Source organism: Pleurodeles waltl, chromosome 10 (genome assembly GCF_031143425.1).
Source record: "Pleurodeles waltl isolate 20211129_DDA chromosome 10, aPleWal1.hap1.20221129, whole genome shotgun sequence".
Classification (NCBI taxonomy): Eukaryota; Metazoa; Chordata; class Amphibia; order Caudata; family Salamandridae; genus Pleurodeles; species Pleurodeles waltl.
In genome coordinates this window covers 508,184,963-508,205,933 of record NC_090449.1, presented here as the reverse complement: position 1 = coordinate 508,205,933, position 20,971 = coordinate 508,184,963, and the positions used below count along the sequence as shown (strand labels likewise).

Sequence of the window (20,971 nt, the reverse complement as noted above, 5' to 3'; positions counted from 1 at the left end):
TTGCACACAGTACAAGATAGGCTGCCTATTAGACCTGACTGCCTTAGGGTGGTCTTCCCCCCCATTTTTGACCTACCCCCTTCACTTTTCTGACCTTTTGCTGGCTTTAGGACTCTGTGATCTTTCCCCCTGCTAACCAGTGCTAAAGTGCTTGTGCTCTTTCCCCTGAACATGTTAACACTGGTGTGTCCCCAATTGGCATATTTCATTTAATTATAAGTCCCTGGTAAAGTGCACTACATGTGCCAAGGGATGTAAATTAAATGCTTCTTGTAGGCCTGCAGCAATGATTGTGCCACCCACTTAAGTGCCCTTTAACCATGTCTTTCCCCCTGCTAACCAGTGCTAAAGTGCTTGTGCTCTTTCCCCTAAACATGTTAACACTGGTGTGTCCCCAATTGGCATATTTCATTTAATTCTAAGTCCCTGGTAAAGTGCACTACATGTGCCAAGGGATGTAAATTAAATGCTTCTTGTAGGCCTGCAGCAATGATTGCGCCACCCACTTAAGTGCCCTTTAACCATGTCTTTCCCCCGCTAACCAGTGCTAAAGTGCTTGTGCTCTTTCCCCTAAACATGTTAACACTGGTGTGTCCCTAATTGGCATATTTACCAGGGACTTAGAATGAAATTAAAGTGCACTACATGTGCGAAGGGATGTAAATTAAATGCCACTTGTAGGCCTGCAGTAATGATTTTGCCACCCACTTAAGTGCCCTTTAACCATGTTTTCTGCCTGCCAATTGCAGAGCCTGTAAGTGAAGTTTTACCCAGCCATGCCGACCAGGCAAAATAACACTTTTACCAGGCCCAAACCTTCCCTTTTTACACATATAAATCACTCATAAGGCAGGCTCCAGACAACCCAGAGGGCAGGGTGCAATGTACTTTTAAGTAGGACATGTACTTTTAAGTTGTACATGTCCTGGTAGTGAAAAACTCTCAAAGTTGTTTTTCACTACAGCAATGCATATCTCTCCTATTTGGTAACAGGGGGGTTTAACATATTATTACATCTTTAAAGTGTAATTCTTAATCTGGACGATAGATAAACTTTTCGAGTTTGGGGTCTCTGGAATCACAATTTAAAATCACAATTTATGATGAAGTTGGATTTTAAATTGCAAACCTGAAAATGCCACTTTTAGAAAGTTGGCATTTTCTTGCTTTAGCCATTTAGTGTCTGCTGTCTGACTCTTATCACTTGTCTGGGGTGGGTGACAGCTGGGCTTTGTGTATTCCCTCTTGACTGCTACACACAATGAGACTTTAGGTGTGACTTGATGGGCCATCCAGCAGGATGGGAGACAGGAGCTGGCTACAGCCTCACCTACACCTCAATAGGTTGTGTCCGGTCCCCACATAAAGGGCTGCATAGCCCCCTGAAGTGAGTCTGAAGCCACAGCAGTAAGGTCAAGACCTCTGTGTACTTCAAAAGCCTGTCTTTGAAGCCTCCCCCACTTCGAAGGTCCAAATGGGTGTAAGTACTGGACGTCTGCCATCACAAAATGAGTATACTTCTGGACCTGCGAGTACTCTGCCAGGAAGAAGAACTGCTGTGCTGCTGAAATACTGCCACTATACTGGGCTGCTGCTTTGCTGGACTCCTGCCTTGCTGTACTGCCCTGCTGCCTGCTGTTCCCCTGCCTGGGTTAGAAGGACTGGACCTGCATCACTTGAACCCAGACTGACTCCGAGAGGCTACTCGGCTGGCCTTCTAATCTGAAACCTCAGGGACATAACAGACTTCCAACCACCCTGCTCCTACACCTGGGCATCTATGAGTCTGTACAGCCAAATAGTGCCACTCAAGTCCTGGACCCTTGGAAGTGGACCTAAGGTGCCTACTCCAGCAGAACCGATGCATCTTCTGCTGCGTGGGCAGAAACAGCACATCTCTGCTGTTGAGTGACCAGGACTGATGCATCATTGCTGCTGCGTAGAACAGAACCAGTGCACTGCCCTCTGAGCCAGCCCTACAGCACTTTCTTCAGCACAAGGTCCTCACATCCCAGTCAACGACAGCTTCAATGACAACGTGGACACTGCGCATGGCATCCTCTGCGCTATTTCAACTTGATATATCTCCTCGACAGAGCCGAAACCCACACCAGAACTCCAACACATCTCAGCACCGACACATCATCATTGCTGTGTGGGGAACATCGACGCATCTCCTCGACTGGGTGGGGAAAATCAATGCATCTCCTCAACGGCATGATTCAGCACCTACTCAACACTCCAAAGCCAGGATTTAAGCTACTTTTGCCTAGTGGGCCCAACTGGGTGCCTGTAGCCAGCCTGCGCTCCATCGCGGTTGGCCTAATCTGAACTTTTGACTTTGTCTTGGTCTGGCACAACCAGATATCCCCGTGTGGTACTTCTTGCTTCTATGCTCTATTGAATAGTTCAATCTTTAAAAATTCATAATTCAGGTTCCACTTATTGGATTGTTGTCATTTTTGTCTTGTTTTATTTATTAAATCATACTCTATTTTATAAACTGGTGGGGAATAATTTTGTGAGGTGTTTTTACTGTTTGAAGTGCTGCACAAATACTTTACACACTGCTTCTAAGTTAAGCCTGACTGCTCTGTGCCAAGCTACCAGAGGGTGAGCAAAGGATAATTTAGGATTTGCCTAACACCTTAACTAGGATTGTGGTTTTTGTTGGACTAAACTTTAAACCCCAGTTAACCATCAACTCAATTTCTAACACTGCCACAAAAGTATTTAATGTTTATTATAAAACAAGTGCTTGTAATGTGTATATCTTTCACATAAGTGCATAGTGCAAACATTGTTTTTGTGTCAATTGAAAGTACACATTCCAGAACTTTGATAAGACCTCTACATTGCTTTCAGGTAGCAGGCTCCTTGGTGAGAAGGCCTGTCTTCTTTAGCTCTCTGTCCTTTCTAAAACTTCACAGCACAGGAGACCCCAAAACCCTCTGCCACCTGCCCTTCATTCACTTTCACTCAGAGGTATATCAAGGTCTGCTTTCATTGAGGCATGGTTGTGTTTTTTAACAAAACGTATGGGAACTGTATTTGTAAAATTAAAAAAGCATGGGCATGTTGGTCCCAATAGATCTTGCCCACTTCAAGAACTGTCCAGATGTGTTTCTGGTTCATGAAGGGGGGCAATAGCAGGGTGGAGACCAACAGGGTTGCATTCATACCCAGGGCCCTTACAGTACGGACAACTGGGGCCTGATAGTAATATCCCAGGAGATAGCAGAAAAGAGCAAGATCTATGCATAACATCAAAGAGATGGCACAGGAAAGGGGACTATGTGGTGTCTATTTTTTTACAAATGGAAAGAGACAGCTTCCTCAGAGTGATGCCCTGAGGAAGGTAGGGTATTTTGGATCTCATTTTTCAAAGGGCAATCATTTCCATAAGTGCAGCAGGTTCAGTGGCACCAAGGCTAGTGCTTTGAGGGGCCACTGCGCCCAAATTATGACTGTATTATTAGCTAGAACGGAGTGGGGTCCATTTTCCTTACTTGTATTAGGGCCCGGGTCTCCACTGCTGCTCAGTGCACGAGGCTCGAGTAACGGGGTGAAAAGTGGAACTTTTCATTGCTTTTGTATTTTATTATTTTACACAAAGGAGCAGATAGCCTGCTTTGGGCTTAAGGCTTAGGGGTTGTGGCCCAGTGGAATGGGCAGAGGAGAAAGCCTGGGTTGTAAGGATTTAGGTATCATTAGTTCTGCCTGGCAGTGCTACCACAGCCCAGGGGCTTGAGGGGGCACAAAAACCCTATTATGGCTGTTGTACTATCCTTCATAACTTGCGCTAGGCCCAGTGCGCCTTTGTTTGCTAGGTCTGCTTTGGGTACTGGACCAATCTCCCAGAAAGGGAGAAAATTGAAGCAGAGAAAACAGCTTAGCTGGGCCCCAGAGAGATGGCAGAGAGGAGGATGAAGCAAGATGGGGGACCGTGTTTTTAACAAATGGCTGAGAAGACTGTCGGCTCGGCAAGGCATTAGCTATCATTAGTGAAGTAGGTGCAGTGGCACTGGTGCCCAGGAGTGTGAGAGGCCCAGTGCATCACAAATATGCCTGTCGGCACGGGTCTCATTTTCTATTGCTAGCATCAGGGCAGACGGCACACCTGCTGCAAAGAGGGGGAACATATGGGAACTCATTTTTTCTGAAGGAGACGGAAAGCCTGTTTCATGATTGGGGTCACAGCCAGGTATAGTGGGAAAGCCGTTAAAGACGCTGAGAAGACATCCTGCAACCTACAAGAGTGATGGGCTCACAACACCACAATTACGGAGAGAAGTGGTTTTTGGTCAATTTCTTTTTTTGTTCAATATCTTTGCTCTTTTATAAGCCTTATATTCAGTATGTATTATGAACTACAGAAAAGTTTACCCTGAAATTATCCTATAAGCCACACTTCCAGTGCTCGGCCCTGCCTCTCTCACTCCACGAAATTCTTGCTTTAAATTTTTGGAGGAGAGCCCGACTTCAAAGCATTTTACCTAGTGGGGTCACAACAAGAACATTTTTAAGACTTCTGAATGAACTCCTTCACCAAGTTAAAAAAGGAGTACGGAAAGGAGAGGCGCCATTGTAATCCATGTAAACGTACAATGTAATTTAGATTTCAAGGCCATATGAGTGTGCAAAAAACAGTGGCTGACGTGTTTCAGAAAACTGCCTTCGACTAGTCAGTCTATAATATATCACAATGAAAATAAGTGTCTAGTAGAGGAAAAATGAATAAATATTCTCAGGATTGTGGGTGTTTATGCAGGTTTTTTCATGCATAGTAAAATATTGAGAGAGTTTCACTTAGATGAGAGCTCACCACTGACAAGGAAGACACTACGAAGAGTCTGAATCCTCAGGAGATTATTTACAACTTGGTTTCAGATAAGGAGCTTGTTACAAGAAATTAGATTACATTTACACAGTTGACTCAGAATAATAGAATATATGCCCATGTGCCCAGTAATAGCTTCTACAAAAACCTTGGCCAAAGTGAAGTTAGTTATGACATTGCTTTGAAAGGATGTGGTATGTGGGAGTACGAAATCTGGCATAACAATAAGACTGACTGATCTAGAACTAGATACATTCTTCCAGTTTAAAAAGAAATTTAGCCCTTGAGCTACAGTGCTTTTGTAAAAAAAAAAAAAAAAAAAAAAAAACTTGGAGTCATGAAAGAGTGGCAGTCCCAACTAGTTCTCGCCTCATAGTCTGAGAACAGAGCGATAACAGTTGTTTTGGTCAGTTGGCAGAAGTGCATGTATACATGGAGGTCCTAGTATTTGATAAACTATACTGAATACATATGAAAACAACAGAACAACATAGAATGTTCAAGTCTATAATTATTTAACAATTTGAAAAATGTTTAATACTTTTATGGTCTTACCAGTGCTTTCCTATGTTTATAGATAAAATCTTCTCGAGATTCAGCCCACCTTGGAAGTACAACATCATTCACTTTCCCATTCGACATCTGAAGGCATCCAAGATCAAATCCTGCACATGAAATATAGATTAGTGCTCCGAATCACATTTCAAACAAACTGTACTTTTTAACACAAACGGTCTGTAATCCTAAAAATATTTCTATTCAACAGTATTTTCAAACCACTGAAGGTGTTATGAATAGAACAGAAATGCCTATGCCATTAAAGTGGTAACTGTCAGACTTACTGACTAGATACATAAATACTGACCACATAAGGAATGCCTGAACCTCTAGCTAGCCCATGTGCCAGGCTGCTTTAACATAATAGACCATACTACTCTTTGTCTCGCCCAGCTTAATTGTTGCATGTCAGAGTATTGTATACAAAAACACAGTCTGACATTACTATTGTGTCCTAAATATCATTTACTAAAAAAAATAATCTCCTTAAGTGTAGATTTTCTGTTATTAACTTGAATGGCACAATATTTATGTAAATGATATTTAGGACACCCTATTTATGACAGATGGCATTCTATGAAATTCTGGTACTACATTCATCTTAAAATCTGTTACTTATTTTCCCAATACCACCTGAGGTTTCTTTGAATTGCCTCACAAATAAGTGATCACCTAAATCCTTGGAACCAACTCTTCACCTGAATATGCTAATTTCCCCCACTTGATTAACACACCTCAGACAGCTAGGACGTGATTCACAAGCTGCATTACCGCATGTAGTACTACAATGGAGCTACTTGTTTATTACAAAATGCCATTCTCAAACCTACTGGTGCAAATCTTCAATTCTATACGTCAGTACAAAAATAGATATTGTATGCTAAAATATTTAATAACATTTGTATAAAAAAAATAAGTTCACCTATGCTTTGAAAAAATTATTATATTTAAACTAATTCTTTACATAACATTTATTGTGTGTATATATATATATATATATATATATATATATATATACATACACACATACATTTCACAATTCCGACCATATCTTATTTATATACATTTTGGCTTGTGTGCCCCTATAACCCAAAGTGACTTTTATACCATGGTTTGCATATAGGCTTCAAGTATTATGACACAGTCCATGGTTTCTACCAATGCATTTGCATGAGACAATATTATACACACTATAATCTCCCACTATATCTTTTTACACTCATACTAGAATTACTTTCACGCCTATTTTTCAAGCTTTTTGTAACTGAAGCTTGTGCATTATTATTGGTTCGTTCTCTTGTGGAGCGCAGTTCAAAAGGCAAATGAGTTTTTCTCCCTAAAAAAGTAATGCAAACTGAAATAGTTCCATTTATTAACTTAGAAAACAAATATGTTCTTGTTATGGGGACCACTGTCCACCAGCATGGAGTGTGCTCAGAATACGTGAAAGAGGAATATTTAGTTTGAATTAAAAAAAATAATAGTAAAGGGTATTTACTCCACTCATCTGCAATGGAACATGTAGCATTCTACGTTTGCTCCTTTAGCCACCCCATATGGCAAAACTACAATCACATGACGACTTCAAATAATTAGACAGCCAAATACACCAGTCAATTCGATTGGTCACACAATTTGTATCATTGCACCCCAGTAAAATAAGGGTGGGGTGAAAGCCTATCAGACTAGACGTTCATTCAATTTTAAGCCATTCAGATCCAAATTAAAGTCAGCTGTGAACCTGGGATTTTTGGACACCACATAAACACCCCCTTTTTATAAGTCCAAGGTCAACAAAGTATTTTACCTAATACAGTAAAAGCAAATGCCACAACATATATGAGCTGGCGCCATGTTTTATGTTCATGTTTTTTAACATTGGTTTACTGACTAGGTATTAACAGGCCTAGGAAAGAAAATTGTTACTGCATGTCAGCCCTATCATTTTACAAAAACACAGAACTTCCTCCATAACCAGTTGTATTTTGAGCCTGCTTTGGGGTCACAGAAGGTAGAATATCATGTAATGCAACCAGTATGGTGGTGCTAAAGATTCTACAATTTCCTGCATAAATGATTCTTAAATTCTTTTGCAGAGGCTCCTAGGATGGTATATTTGGTTAGGTATAGGTTAAATCTGTCACGTACTGGACTTCTTTCCACCTCCTTCTGAACCCAAGTATTTAAACTCAAAAGAACAGATTATCTGCACAAATACTGGACAACACCCTGTGGATAAAAAAATGATGAGGCCTTTACCATTTCCATTCTCCAGGAACTCTGGGAAATAGAAAAATTCAGGGATTAACTCTTTCACATCCACAGGGTTCTCCATTCGGGCCTGCCAGGCAGCAGGGACAGAGTGAAACTGGCGATCGGAGCAGTCGAACCTTAAATAAGGAGAACAGGGAAAAGAGAAAAATCAGGCAAAAAGACATCCTCAAAATGTTTCAGTTAACCAATTTCATGCAGTAGAGCAGTGAGAGCCAACGGTTGAGCATAAGATAATGGAAGGAAGAGTGGGCAATTTAAGGTTTATCGGTCCCACAGAAAACATCAAAATACCTAACACGTGGGAAACCTGTGAGTAGATGCTGTGGCAGGCAATTTAGCAGACACAGCTCTTTTTGTATCTGGAACTCTGTCCTATATCCAAACCAACAAGCTGTACAGATCTGTACTCAGAAGTAAATATAACAGCAAGGACACAGCAGAGCATAAAGGCATTGGGGTCATCACAAAAATCAAGTCTGCCTGTTTTTTTCCTGTCTTTTACCTTCCACTTTGTAGCTGTATGTGGAGGGTGGTAAAGGGCTCTGTCCGGATCATATAGTGCATCACGCCAGCTGCATTGGAATAGTGGGTCCCATAGTGGAATTTATCAACAGTGCCCGACGGGTCCTCGAAACTCTCATACCTGAGTAAACAGACATTCTTAAGACAAGTGGAATGTCAAAAGGTATTAAAATTAAAATGTGCCATAGGCAAATGTAAGTGTTAATTGATGAGAAGAATATTTATTTACATGACACCCCCAACCTTGTGAATGCGCTCCACATCAATTTAAGTTAAGGTGCACTGTCCAGTGGTGTAAATATCAGAAGTGTATTACATTTCCCTGAATAAATTGACTTCTTTCATCAGCAACCAGTTCATTGTAATAATAATTTTGATTTTGATTAAGAATAGCTGTGTTTCACCTTCCTATGCCATTCATCTAAGATTCACCACAAAAAAGACTCACTTTTCCTTCACTTCCTTTGCGTGCCTCTCATTCACCACACCAATCGGTTTAGAGAGATCCCGAAACACTTCCGGGTTATTCAGGTCCAGTGTTTCCGAGACATAGTCCCGCAATATCCAGGGAAACTAAAGGCAGGTAAAGAAACAGAACATGTGTCAAATACTACCAACAGGCTTTGAACAATAAGCTGAGGGGATATTTAGGCTGCAACATTTTTAATACGTTTCTCAGTAAATGTGAAAAACATTGTCCTTTAATTTCTATTTTTCCAAACTGTAAACTTGAGTTTATATCAACTCCAACAAAACGAAATACATTTTTGAAACATTCCTTTACCCGTTTGGGTTTGTATGATTTATGTATATCCTGCAGTTTCAGCCTATAACGTATTATGAATGTTTTAACACAACCAAAATCAATTCTGAGTAGATTACGGTAGACGTAAGAGGATCTCTTCAGATATATTGAAAACTTTTACCAAAGACTTTAAAGTAATTAGTATTATTTGTTGAAACTTGGTGATCAGACTTTTGTCACCTATCTGACTACTTAGAGCAACACGCTAATTGTAGGGTTTTTGAGCAATACTTATTCATGGGTACTTTGAGAAATATGTATTTATCTTAATTAAACAACAAGACACGTCTTAATAAAACACACTATTTAATTGTTTTGGTATTTTGATGAATAACTAAGATCATGATGATTTGAAATGTGTATGTACTATAGCGTCAGAGTTTCAATTGAATGTATGGCCTTTTCATAATATTGGTAGCTATTTAGAGACGATAGCAAAAGAGAGCTCGGGTTACATTTGAGGATTTAAAAGGAGCCAATGGAATAACCTTTTTTCTTATCAGTTACGCTGCCCCCACCACTACCCAGTGCACTAAACACCCTCCCTAGAGATGTTCACTGTAGTATCCATAATCTCACATAAAAATAAACTATTCAGCTCCCCCAGAAAACAATCATGAGCATCAATATGTGCGTCCCTGCACTGGGAGCCCCCACTCCTATGTCCCTGACCAATGATTGGATCCAAGTCACTCGCCATTCCAAGTATTCCTTCCTGTGGATACGGCGGCTCTGAGAAGCTATTGTATTCCAACCATTTGTATGGATTGGAAAGGCTCCATTGGTGCCAACGCTATGGGTAACCCTTCCATTTTTAGAAGGCAGTGGACTAACCCATAGGTTTGTCCACAGAGAACGAGCCCTTGATGAAACACCTACCAACAACCACACTTCGCCTAGTCAATTCTTGCTCTAGCCTGGCAGTCTGAATCTGATTACCCAGCTATTTAAGGTTGGTGTGAATTCTCCCTAATTGGCGAGGAAGCTTCGTCAAGCATAACGTAACAGTTTATGCACGCAAGTGTGTTGACCTTCAAAGCAAGAGCAATGTGGTAGGCAGAGCCTCTAACATGGCAGCTGGGCTGACCCAGAGTTCATCACATGCCAGGTGGACCAGGGGAAAGTCAATCACGTGCCAAGTACAGGTAATATTTTTGTAAACTCAACCATAACCCAACTTGCAGCTCAGAGATATTAGACGAAGAGATCTCTAAATTGGCCCTAGGACACAGCCTCTTGCTGTAAAAAGGTTGCAGAAAGGTTTATGCTGTCCTACCTATCACAGCAGAAAATATGCTCACCACTGCTTTAAAAGGACTGGCAAAAAAATGAAATTTAAGACAAAAGCATACATGGAAACAGAATAAACTGAGCTTACTACTGGGTACTGAGAGAGGTCATTGTAGGTCCTGCCAGCAATGGTGTTCAGCTGCATCAGATATTCAAAGTTCGAGATCTCCCTCCAGACCCATTTCTGGAAAAGAAAAATGATTTAATATTGAAGTGGAATCAGCTGAGGAATGAGACATGTACCACTTAGATTCTGAGAGGGAGGGCTGAAGGTTTCTGCTCGTTTTGAGAAATAGTCTGCTGTCTCGGATAAAACAGAAACTTAAACAATGGTTCTTTCGTGTTCATTCAAAAACGTTAATCAATTATAATGAATGACAATATAAAAGAATTATTTACCTGCAATAAAGCTCTTTCTATTAGATACTCTAACTACCTGCCGGTTCCTCACCTACACAGCAAATCCCAAGGCGTCCAACTGGACCCAGAAACTTTAAAGCAATGAGGGCCCCAGTAGAGGGCCCTGTACTCAGTTGGTGCTGGAAGTGACGTCATAACGCGCCAACCTTGTGCATTGATGTCAGTTTCTTTCCAGTTTTTCAAGCCTTTGAAACGAGATTGACATTAATGAAGCATTACAGTACAGAAACAATGCAAACTGGGATCTTATTAACTTTTCATATGCATCATCCATCAAACGGGGAGGGGGGGCAATAGCGGTGAGGAATCTGCAGTTAAAGTATCAAGAAAGAGTTACCGCAGGTGAGTAACTTTTTGTTCTGATGGATACTTCTACCAGCAGATTCCTAACCTGTAGAACACATTTCATAGCCATATCCAGATTAGAGGAGGGTTGATGGATGATTGGACAAGGAAATCCTGCAAGACTGGCCTGTCAAAGTATCCATCCCTGCACACATCTGTATCCAAGCGGTAGTGCTTAGCAAAGGATGGCAATTATGCCCACATCACTGCTTTAAAGATTTCTGTAATAGGGACACCTCAAGCAAGAGCAGAAGCTGTTCATTTAGCCCTAGTGGGATGGATCCAGATTCCCTCAGGAGGTTACTTTCGGTTAAGATGTAGCCAGTGTTAATTCTGAGGATGATCCAGTGAGATAGATTTCTCTTCTGAACCACCTTACCCTTTTTTGGCACCACAATAACCAACACAGATCTGGCCTTCTGACTGGTACTCCTTGATGCAGTCCAGATAGTAGTTCACGGTCTGTCTAGGATCCACCTGATGCAGCCGCTCCTCCTATTTTATGGGATGAAACGGAGGGTAGAAGGTTGGAAGAGGGATAGATTGGGCAATGTGTAAGGAAGTCATCACCTTGGAGAGAAAAGCATTCCTGGTTCGCAACACCAAATTGACTGGAAAGAAGGTACTAAAAGGAGATCTATAGCTAAGGACTTGAAACTCACTGACCCTCCTACCAGATGTTACTGCAACCAAAAACAGTTTTGAGGTTTAACATACAAAGATTTCAACTGTGAAAGGGCTCAAACGGAGCCCCCATCAGTTCCACTGAGGAACCACATAAAGAGTGGGAGGAAAAAGTGTTGTCTTGCTCTTAAGAAAGCACATGACAAAAGGGGAATTAAACAGGGTTAGCTGATCCCACAGACTAAGGAACACAGCCAGTGTATCTACATAACCCTTTAGAGTGCCCATGGCACATCCCCTTTGAGCAAGGAAAAGTGAAAATTGCAGCAATTGAGATAGCTTGGTCTGCAAGGGATCTACACCATTGTCCACACATCATGCAACAAATTTGCTCAATCGGCCAGAATAAGTAGGCATAGTGGAGGGAGAGGGATGACATGCAGACAAGATTACATCGACCACCTCTGGTGGCAACTGAAAGGAGCTCAGTTGTCCCTGCTCAAGCTCCAAGAATGTGGAGGAAGGTCTCGGAGATTGGGGTGCAGAACTATTCCCCTTGATTGGAAGATAATGTCCAACTTGAGTGGAATGCACTGCGAGTCACATATGGAGAAACACAGATGGTCAGCATAAAACACCCTTCTCTGCCAATCAAGGGCAATGAGAATGACTCAAGCCTGGTCTTGGTGAATCTTCCTCAGAACCCAAGCTATCAAGGGCATGGGGGGGGGGAATGAGTAATGCAGTTGAAGTTCCACCTCAACTGAAACATGTTCCCCAAGGCTTCCTTCAATGGTACTGGAGGGAACAGAACTGCAGGCATTGAGCACTTTCTGAGGAAGCAAATAAGTAAATTTAAGGAGTGCCCTACTGAGTAAAAATGTCCTGGACTACCTGAAGCAGAAGGTGCAACTCGTGATCCGCAAAGAAATGTGTCTAGGGCTGTCCGCTCTGACATTCAGAGACCCAGCTAGATGATTGACGGTGTGCTAGATCCCTTGGCTGTGTGCCCAAGACCACAGTTTCAATGTTTCCAGGCAGAGGAAGTACCACCATACTTTCTCTTGCTTGCTCACATACCACATTTGGTTGTGTTGTACATCAAGATCTGGCCGTACAGATTCATGATGGAGGAGAGGAAGGCCTTGAGAGCCAGCCGAATTCCCAGCAGTATGATGGACCCACTATTCTGGAGGAGAGGTCCCTCAACTCCAGATCCTTCAGACAGGCTCCTGACCCTAATTTGGAGGCATCCATCACTACTATAGTCATGATCGGAGGGTGAATGAAGGCCATCACATGAATTAGGTTTGGCTCATTACCTCACCAAGCCACTTCCATCGCAGTGCTGGGGGACATTACAATGGAATACAGCATGTCTCTCCCATACTAGACCCACTGCCTGTGGAGGCACCACTGCAGGGCCGTCTTATTTCAACATGTGTGCATGAACAGAATAACAGAAGAAGCCAGCAGCCCTATAAATTGCACGAGTCTCAGGACTGGACTCTTGTGTCTTCTGGAAAGATATAACAATCTCCTGGTTGTAGGTTAATCTCTGTGACAGCACGGAGAAGGGTAGTATCCAGTTCCAAGCTGGAGTGTTGGGAGGGCCACAGGTGAGACTTTGGCTTGTTGACTGAAAAAACGCAGGTTGAACAGCAGAGATGCTATTGACTGCAGCTGGCATGGCACCATTTCCTGTGAACTAGCTACGAGGAGACAGACATCCAGGTACGGGAAAATGGGGATACCTGATCGTCCGAGATGGGCTGCAACCACTGCTATCATCTTCATAAAGAATGGAGGGGCTAATTTTGAAACCAAATGGTAGTATCACAACTTGGTAGTGCACAGACTCCAACTTCCAATGAGATTGCAGGGTAGGAATGTGGAAGTATGCATCCTGCAGATCCAGGGGCACCATCCAGTCTCCAAGCTCGAAACATCAGTAGAACATGAGCTAGGGTCAGCATCTTGAACTTTTCCTTTTTGAAAAGAAGTTCAGGCTCCTGAGAACCAGAATGGGACACCAACTGCCATCCTTCTTGGGCACCAGGAAGTAACATGTGTAACAACCTTGGCTTCTTTCTGCGTCTGTTACCAACTCCACTGCTCCTTAGAGGAGAAGAACTGTCAACTCCTGCTGCAGAATGGCCAGATGGTTGGGAGGTGGAGACAAAGGCAGGAGAGGGGGTGGGTGGGGGTGAAACCCTTAAAAAAGGGAAGAGTATAGTCCTTTTCCACAATATGAAGGTCCCACCAGTCCGAAGTGATGGCCTTGGTAGGTGTAGATCTAGCACCTCGGCAGCCTTCAGCATGACCTTATGCAAAGATATGACCTCTGACATTGGTGGTCCAGTAGGTAGTCCATAGCTTACTCAGGTGATGTATTCAGCCGAAGATATGCATTGGAATCCCAGCAGATCCTGATCTGATTCACCCTCCAGAACATATTCCACCAGATCAGAATCTCTTCCAAAGATTTAAGGAGGTGTGATTTGTAAGCCTTTTCTTACAGAAGCCTCTAGGATTGTCGTCCGGAATGAACCGGAGGTGCAACATTGGGTTGGCGCACCAACAGGGCTGTATTTGGAACTGGAGGAGGTCGCTGTGGCGGAGAAGCTGTTGGTGGAAGTGGGATAGGTGCTGTCCACATTATAGGCTGTTGCATCGTGAGACAAAGTGCAGATCTGTGCAATATGGCACCGAACATCATCGATCAGAAGGGGGAAGAAGTGCAGTAGGCGTGGTGGCTTCCCTGGGCCCAACTGTTCATCAACCGGCACCAAGGCTTTTGCAAAAATCACATACATTACATTTAGAGACGTTGCTGGGTCTGATCCTAGAGCTGAGTACTCAAGAAGAGCCGGGGCCGGCATTGGTGGCTCAAGAGATGATAGCACCAGAGTAGGTGGATGAGGGCTCAAGAGATGATAGCACCAGAGTAGGTGGATGAGGTCTAGCTGGAGCTGGGTCCATGAAAGGAGCAGGGCTGCATTCAGGAGGAATGTTGTCTAACTTCTGTTACAACCATGAAAGTCCTGTTGGAGGCTTACCCTGGAAATGTTTCTTCTCCTTTCTCTTGTCCTTCCTCTTCTTTTCGCTGGATCACGACGATGGACAGTGGGAATGCAGTCTGGAACATTTTTGATGCAGACAGGCGTCTTTACTTGGGCCATGAAATGTTTGGCCTCTCGCTCTTTGATAGCCTTTTGGTTCATGCTGAGGCATGAGGAGCAAGATATGGAGTTGTGCTCGGACGTCAAACATCACAGATCGATGGCACTAGGGTTCATAATGGACACCCGTCCCTACAAGTTTCAAACCTGGACTTTGGCAGAGGATGCTTTTTTTGGTACTGTAAATGTATTTTATGTGCGGTAAAATCCTCTCAGATTTTTACACACCGGATGTGTGTCAAAGAAGCAGAATAAAGCGAACAAACATTGATGCACTGGGCTGGGTGCTTTATGGGTTCCGTGGCATCGCCTAACATCACTTCCGGCGCCAACTGAGTCTAGCGCCCTCTACCTGTGACCTCATTGCTTGGAAGTTTGCAGATCCAGTCTGATGCCGGGGATTGTTCTACAGGTGAGGAATATGCAGACAGAAGTATCCATCAGAAGATAAATTTTGCCATGAGTGGAATAGTCAAGATATATTTCAGTATAAGAATGTGATTGACAGGTACAAAGAATTGGGACTCAACCAACGGAGATAAAGATAACATGAAATAAGTATGGGAATGTATATAATGAATCAAAATAGGGGGCTACAAAAACAAGTATGGGTGATATGGCTCAGTGCTCATGTTCTCAAACCTGCAGATTATGTAAAAAGGGTAACATCTATGAATAAGTAGAACTTCAATGGCTACAATGTTTTGGATGTAACAAAGGATACATGACATTGAAATATCAATCTGAACTCCAGTGGTCTTAAATGGTGACAAATGTAGTCCAAAGATGGATTGATGTTAACGTTTCAAGCCCAAGAGAGTCATTTTTGTGCGGTCATTATCAGGGCTTGGCCAAGGATATTTGGGGGCAAGCAGCTCTTAAAGGCACGAGAATTACAATAATCTATGCACAAGACAAAAAGCAGGGAAGAGTCAACCTCTCAAATAAATCAAGCCAATGAAGTTAAAAGTAGTGGAAAACACAAGGCAGTGCACAGTCACTGAACAGCTGAAGAAACTCAGTGCTTAAGTTGGAAGGCTCCCTCCCACCGAGTTGGACAAGCCTCCTGAGTCCGGGATGTTAGTTCTTTGTCATGTATTCTTTGCTATACCAAAAACATTGTTGCCATTGAATTTGCACATATCTGTGTGCAGTAATTGTTTCATTAAATGTGCATGTGTGCACATTTGATTAGTCCATTTATGGCAACATGTATTGAATTGCCATTCAATTTAATGGCTGTGTGTTTTTTAAATTAACCCAAAGGAACTGCTATTTATGTCTTTCTATTAACATTACCCACATCCCTTTGATATTTAGATCCTTATTTGTGTGAGTTGCTCAGAACAGAAGTAAACTGAATTTACAATTATTTTAATGTATTACATGTTTTGTGAAAACCTTACCATTGATCCAGGACTTGAATATCATCTGTAAAACCAGCCACAACTTTTAAGTAGAGCATAAAGGCTTGTTTGGGGTATAAAAGATAAGATGGATGAAAATGTCTATCTTTGCCTGTGCTGTGGGTGCGTGAGCTACAAGGGACCCAAGCTCCAACCCATCTCTCTATTAGGGCAATAGTGGGGAGGAGGAACAGCTGCAGACTCCAGGAGATGGAGATCCAGGGCTGTAATTCAAGAACCCATCTCTACACTGGTGGGGCAGTATGTTTACTGTTTTCTTGACAACTTTCAGCTAGTAGCAAGCTCCTAAGAAACTCATTCAATGAAATAAACCATTAAAGGAAAACTCAATGATTCTCAGTGTTTTCCTTTTGATGAGGCAGCCTAATTCCAAGACAGAAATACATCACTGGTTTCTACTGAAGTGTACATATTCCCTCTGTCTCTGAAGATCCTAAGGAATGGATCTTCACTCTCACTAGTTCGAGGAAGAAAACTCTGGCAACATAAACAGCTAGATTACACACCTGACTTGCCTTACTCCATAACCCCTGAGTTTATTATAAAACATCCAACTCTGTGTGTATGTGAAGACATAATTTGGGATTTGCAAAATGGGTGAATCGATCCAATGGGCAGAACTGCAACTTCAGCAGAATCCCTCACAACTTTTTGAAAAAAACATGAGAAAAGAGAAATACCTGAGTAAGACCTGATGCTTTCAGTAGCTCCTGCGGAGACCGGCTCCCAAAATAAAACTGATTCTGTGGCTGAAGACCAAGTATCCTGGAGTAGACTTTGTTTCTAACCTTTAAAGATGCCAAAGAGAAAGGACATTAGTTGCTGAAATGTGATGCATGATAATATTATAACTTGTTTTTTATATAGCACTTTGTACCAGACTTCAGCAGTTTCCAAGATTTTTAAATAACAGCGTCAATTATTACCCACTGGTTTCTCATCCTGGTAGGAGAGAAGCTTACTAAAGTCAGCCTTTCAGAATTCCTACTTCTGATCTGCAGATCACAGGCTATCTCAGCAGTGAGCTTCAAGTCACTGAGGTAACCCGCCAGCTTGTTGCACTCTATCTTGATGATAAAATGCTAAGTGTAGCCTCAGGATTAAGACTCTTGGACCAAATGTCATACTGATCCTACTGGATGAGGACACTGACAACAAAACAAAAGCAATGGCTACAACATGCAGCTGTAACCTGTAAAATTGATGTTTTTGAAGAATTCAACTATGTTTAACATTTGCCACCTCACTGGTGCATTACAAAATTAATTACTGTGGTCTTCTAAAGATAATTTTCCAAATTTGACTCTGTGTGCTTTTAGTCAATTCCTATCCACTTGTTGCCTCTTTTTCATTTGGTGACTTTTTAATTACTTGAAAAAGATAAATAACCACCAAAACATATTAGATCAGTATGGCTCTATATTAACTCACAGGTCAGCAGGTTTAAGGCTTGTCTGTATTTGGACCAACCGACTGCCTTGTTTATTAGCCTCCTGCAGCTTATCCCACACTTGAAATGGACACTGTTGGTCTTCCTGGCTTGTACCTGCCGGAATCTGTGGCACTTGAGTGTGCTACTGGCAGGAAGAATGCTAACGTTCTCTTTCTTGCCCTTAGTCTGAGGTCTTTCTTTGGAAAAGACACCAGCTAAATTAATTAGTATTATTAAGGTCTCAGATACATACATGAGGCATTAATACCAACCTATTAGGTTTGGGGTAATAGAACTAGTGTAATTAGAGAAAAACTTCTACGTTGGTTGTAGAGAAGTAGGGTATGGAAGTGACTACGCTTCACATTTTCTACCACAGAAAACAGTGCATCCCCTGCTGTGCATCAAATCCATGATGATTTGAGACCGATACTTTTTTAAGCATATCAATGTTGTCTAGCACAGTTTGACTTTCAGAGAAATGGCAAAGCATATCAATGTTGCCTAGCACAGTTAGTATTCCAGAGAAATGACAAAACAACCTGTATTGATCATTTAGTCTAAGCTTAAAAAAGAAAACTGCATCTGGGAATGCACCAAAGTAAGACATACACATAAGACTAACATCAAGTCCCCCATAAAATTATGCTAAAGTACAGACACTGCTCAGCTTTCCGTGCATTTATTTCATGATGTTGGCCTTCTGTTACATAGAGAGAAATGTACTGATCTAACGAAGTCAAATTCGGTTCTTTCATTGTTTGCAGTCTTTCCCTCTTTGTTCTGTTGTAGGCTTGTGTGTTTATTGTTTTGCAGTTGATACTGGTGAGCATAATATTTTCATGTACAAATGGAGATAATGAATGTCTTAACACTGATGCATGCACTTCATACATTTCTGTCTATCAGTGAATCTGTTGTTAATTACAGTCACTTATTTGTCTTTTCTTCATTTGTTCCTCTCTAACAATGTTAATCTTTTACTGATTCATCTTCATTCTCACTCCCGCTTGTCACCTGTCTTCCTTCATCCCCATTTTTGTTGTCAATTTTGCTACTAGGGTACCCTGTTTCCCCTTTGTATTCCATGTTCCCCATTACTGCTTCTTATTCGTCTTCTCCATATACTGATCCCTCTTCCCCTCTTTTCTGTGTATATTTTCTCTTTCCTGTCTTCCCTCTTTTTCTTATAGTTATTCTTCTTATTCCATATTTGCTGCTGAGCTTTGAGATCCCCCCAACACTATCAGCACTCCATCTCCTCTTCCTTCTTTTACTCTTTCATTGCATTTCTATCTCTCTGCTTTCCTATGCTCTCTCGCTCATTCTATCATGCACAATTCCACTATACATCTATCTGACCTGTTTATCTCCTCTCTCTCCTTCTCTTCATTCAGTCTCCCTCTCCCAAAAGCTGTCAATTGTCAAGAGCCTTACTGTTCCACCTCATACTCAATATTGATATCCTTCCATCACATTTGGGCAGTGTAAGCAAATGCTCTAAAATCAGCGTCTGAGACTTAGTCCATTTACTTCACCGTGCACAAGATACTCTGGTGCCCCACAACCTCAATAAAGCAAGCTTTCTAGACAAAGATCCGTGTTAGCAATATTAAGAAGGTGACACACTATGATCTTCTTTCATGAACTTTAAAAATACTGGAACATGATATCGTCAAATAGGACATTTCTTTCTACCTGTAACTAATATAACAAGGAAAGCACTGCTTCTGTCTGTAACTCTGGAAAATCCTTTACAAAAAATTTAGGCAAATTCTTTTGATTTGCTTCATGAAGTGGCCCTTTAAAAAATACCTTCCTCTTGAAAAATGCAAGAGGCTTTCACAGTAGCACAGTATTGGAACCGCACCGGTCACAAAAGACAACCCTGAACTCTCATCCCTTCCCCACAACCTCAAAACAACTTAAACCCACAACAACTTGAACCTTCAATTTCAATTACTACTTATTATTGGACTCAGCCTTTGACCACTTCATTTTGCCCCTTTCTCTTTTCCCCAGAATATAAATGATATTATATTATTAAATTTTATTAAGAACTTGTACAATTATTTAAAAAAAGATTACAATACCAAAAAATTCCAATAAAGTTAGTATTCGATAAAAGCATTACAATAGCCAGCCGTAACTGGTTACCACTAGGATTCATGATGGTCCAATTGAACAATATGGTTTGATTACAGTGCCACAGTGATAAAGTCCATCATGTTACTAGGGAGTGGTATCATTTGATTACAAAAACACCAATCAAGAACATTAATTAAAAGACACTGCAATAACCAATCACAAGACTATTAACAAAGGTGTTCGTCCTACCACCACAATATAATCTACCTTGATTGGAAGAACATGTACACAAGGAAAATGAGATACTTATAGACCTTCGTGAAGTTATAAAAAATAGATTAAAATTAGGATGTAGCCCGAGGGTCATCCAAAGAAAACAGTTCAAAGTGTACTGATCAAATGGGTCCCCAGTATTCATATAGTATGGGTCTACACCTTGGAGCTGAAAACCAAGGATAAAACCATATCTTAAATCAACTGCGAGAGTAACAAGAAACCGTACTGTAGCCAAGCTCAAAGAGGAGGAAGATCATTTGATGGCTACTGCGGGGGCTTAAGGTGCTGTACATGCAAGGCGGTTTTGGGGAAATACTACTGTTAGTCGTGAACTACACTAGGCAGCAACCCGGGAGGGGTGGCCACTCTATAGGCTGCTGATTAATATGCCAATTAAGGTGCTTTAAAGTGCTATAAACACCAACCCTACATCCTGGGGCTAGTAAGAGGGGAAAGTCTAACTGCTGCAACAGTGAAAGAAGTGTTAATCATCTTTCCCCATTACCACTGTGTCAAATCCTCTCACAGCAAATTGCAGGGAACCTCACAAGGGGTTTCGAGACTCCTAAAGAACACTGTACTTCTAGGGCAGACAAAAGGACTGAAACGGCTACTTTTAGAAATTGCAAGAAACAGGCAGACTACTGGGTGGAGTTCCCCTTTAAGCAGCATTCAATTGCCTCATTGCAGGCATGTTTATACAGTGACCTAATTTAGGGCATAAGCAGAATTTTCAATGGGTTATAACATTTTGCAATTCCAAACTAACTACATGAATAGGAGAATCTGATCCCATGTGACAGAGTCTGCACTGTTTGTCGATGTTACTGCACCTCCTACCAATATGTTTTTAAGGGGATTGGGCCAAATCTTATTCTCATCATCTGT

The 20,971-nt window shown here is 41.7% G+C and overlaps 1 protein-coding gene across 6 annotated transcripts in view; it reads right to left on the bottom strand.

The window, feature by feature from the left end:
- The window catches only part of NBEAL2 (neurobeachin like 2), a 646,515-nt gene that overhangs the window by 104,149 nt on the left and 521,395 nt on the right, over positions 1-20,971 (bottom strand). For all 6 annotated transcript variants that reach the window (XM_069210922.1, XM_069210925.1, XM_069210923.1 and 3 more), the window contains 6 exons: positions 16,968-17,075; positions 10,378-10,473; positions 8,643-8,767; positions 8,175-8,315; positions 7,658-7,788; positions 5,396-5,505 (listed from right to left, as the gene is read on the bottom strand). In XM_069210922.1, coding sequence (XP_069067023.1) covers positions 5,396-5,505; positions 7,658-7,788; positions 8,175-8,315; positions 8,643-8,767; positions 10,378-10,473; positions 16,968-17,075 — 711 coding nt within the window. The remainder of the gene's footprint in view (positions 1-5,395; positions 5,506-7,657; positions 7,789-8,174; positions 8,316-8,642; positions 8,768-10,377; positions 10,474-16,967; positions 17,076-20,971) is intronic.